Here is a 923-nt window from a genome sequence, read left to right as displayed (position 1 = left end):
TATTTATTTATTTGTTTTTATATTTCTATATTTCTATATATATATTACTCAATTCATATATCATATACTAGATAATTTAAGCCCTTGACTTTAACCAAGAGGCACCCTATACTTCTATACTGTTCCGACCGTAGTATCTCATACCAATCTAGTTACGCTCAATGTTTTCTAGTAGGCTTGTTTTCTCATATGCTTATTTTCTCATTCCAGTATTTCTCATGCCTATTTTCTCACGCGCATATTGTCTCATGCCTATTTTCTCACGCGCATATTGTCTCATGCCTATTTTCTCACGCGCATATTTTCTTATGCCTATTTTCTCACATGCTTATTTTTCATGCTTATTTTCTCACATGCTTATTTTCTCCTACTTCCCGGTATGCGGAACCACCCAGCAAGTGGCCATGGACGGACAGTACTACCAGGCACTACCTCTGCCGAATGGAGGCTCAGTGCATGCGATGCTGATCCCAGACGCAGCCTGTCAAATCGTCCTCATCACAGACGAACAGGTGGGTGACCAGATAAACCGCGGTTTTTTCGCATGGGTTGAATGTGTGTGTGTGTGTGTGTGTTTGTATGTGTGTGCGGGTGGGGGGGGGGGGTGAAGTATATATATACGTTGGTATATAGCACACAATCAAATTCTTCTTCTCGCTATTGCCTTTGTCACTTACTCCGTTGTAGGCTGTGGCTGATACTGTGATGCGGAATGTGTTCGGCATGAAGGTGGCCGACGCACACAATGGGTCGAGTGATCTTGAAATGGGGTATGTACCAACATGCATGTACCGTATAATTTTATTTAATTTTATTTAATTATATATATATATATATATATATATATTTGGATGTATATATATATATACTTCGTGTCCTTGTTTATTTTGTCTCAGTATTCCTTTCTTCACGCTTGTTGTGTC

The 923-nt window shown here is 39.3% G+C and overlaps 1 protein-coding gene across 1 annotated transcript; it reads left to right on the top strand.

The window, feature by feature from the left end:
* Positions 1–353: 353 nt before the first annotated feature.
* Positions 354–770, top strand: SARC_17389 (hypothetical protein; the record flags this gene model as incomplete). The annotated part of the gene is made up of 2 exons (XM_014288516.1): positions 354–512; positions 688–770. Coding segments are annotated over 2 exons (242 nt in total), but the record flags the coding sequence as incomplete, so codon positions are not given.
* Between the last annotated feature and the right edge of the window lie 153 nt (positions 771–923).

The sequence above is a fragment of the Sphaeroforma arctica genome (assembly GCF_001186125.1).
Source record: "Sphaeroforma arctica JP610 unplaced genomic scaffold supercont1.10583, whole genome shotgun sequence".
In the NCBI taxonomy this organism is placed as follows: Eukaryota; class Ichthyosporea; order Ichthyophonida; genus Sphaeroforma; species Sphaeroforma arctica.
This window is presented reverse-complemented; position numbering and strand designations above follow the sequence as displayed.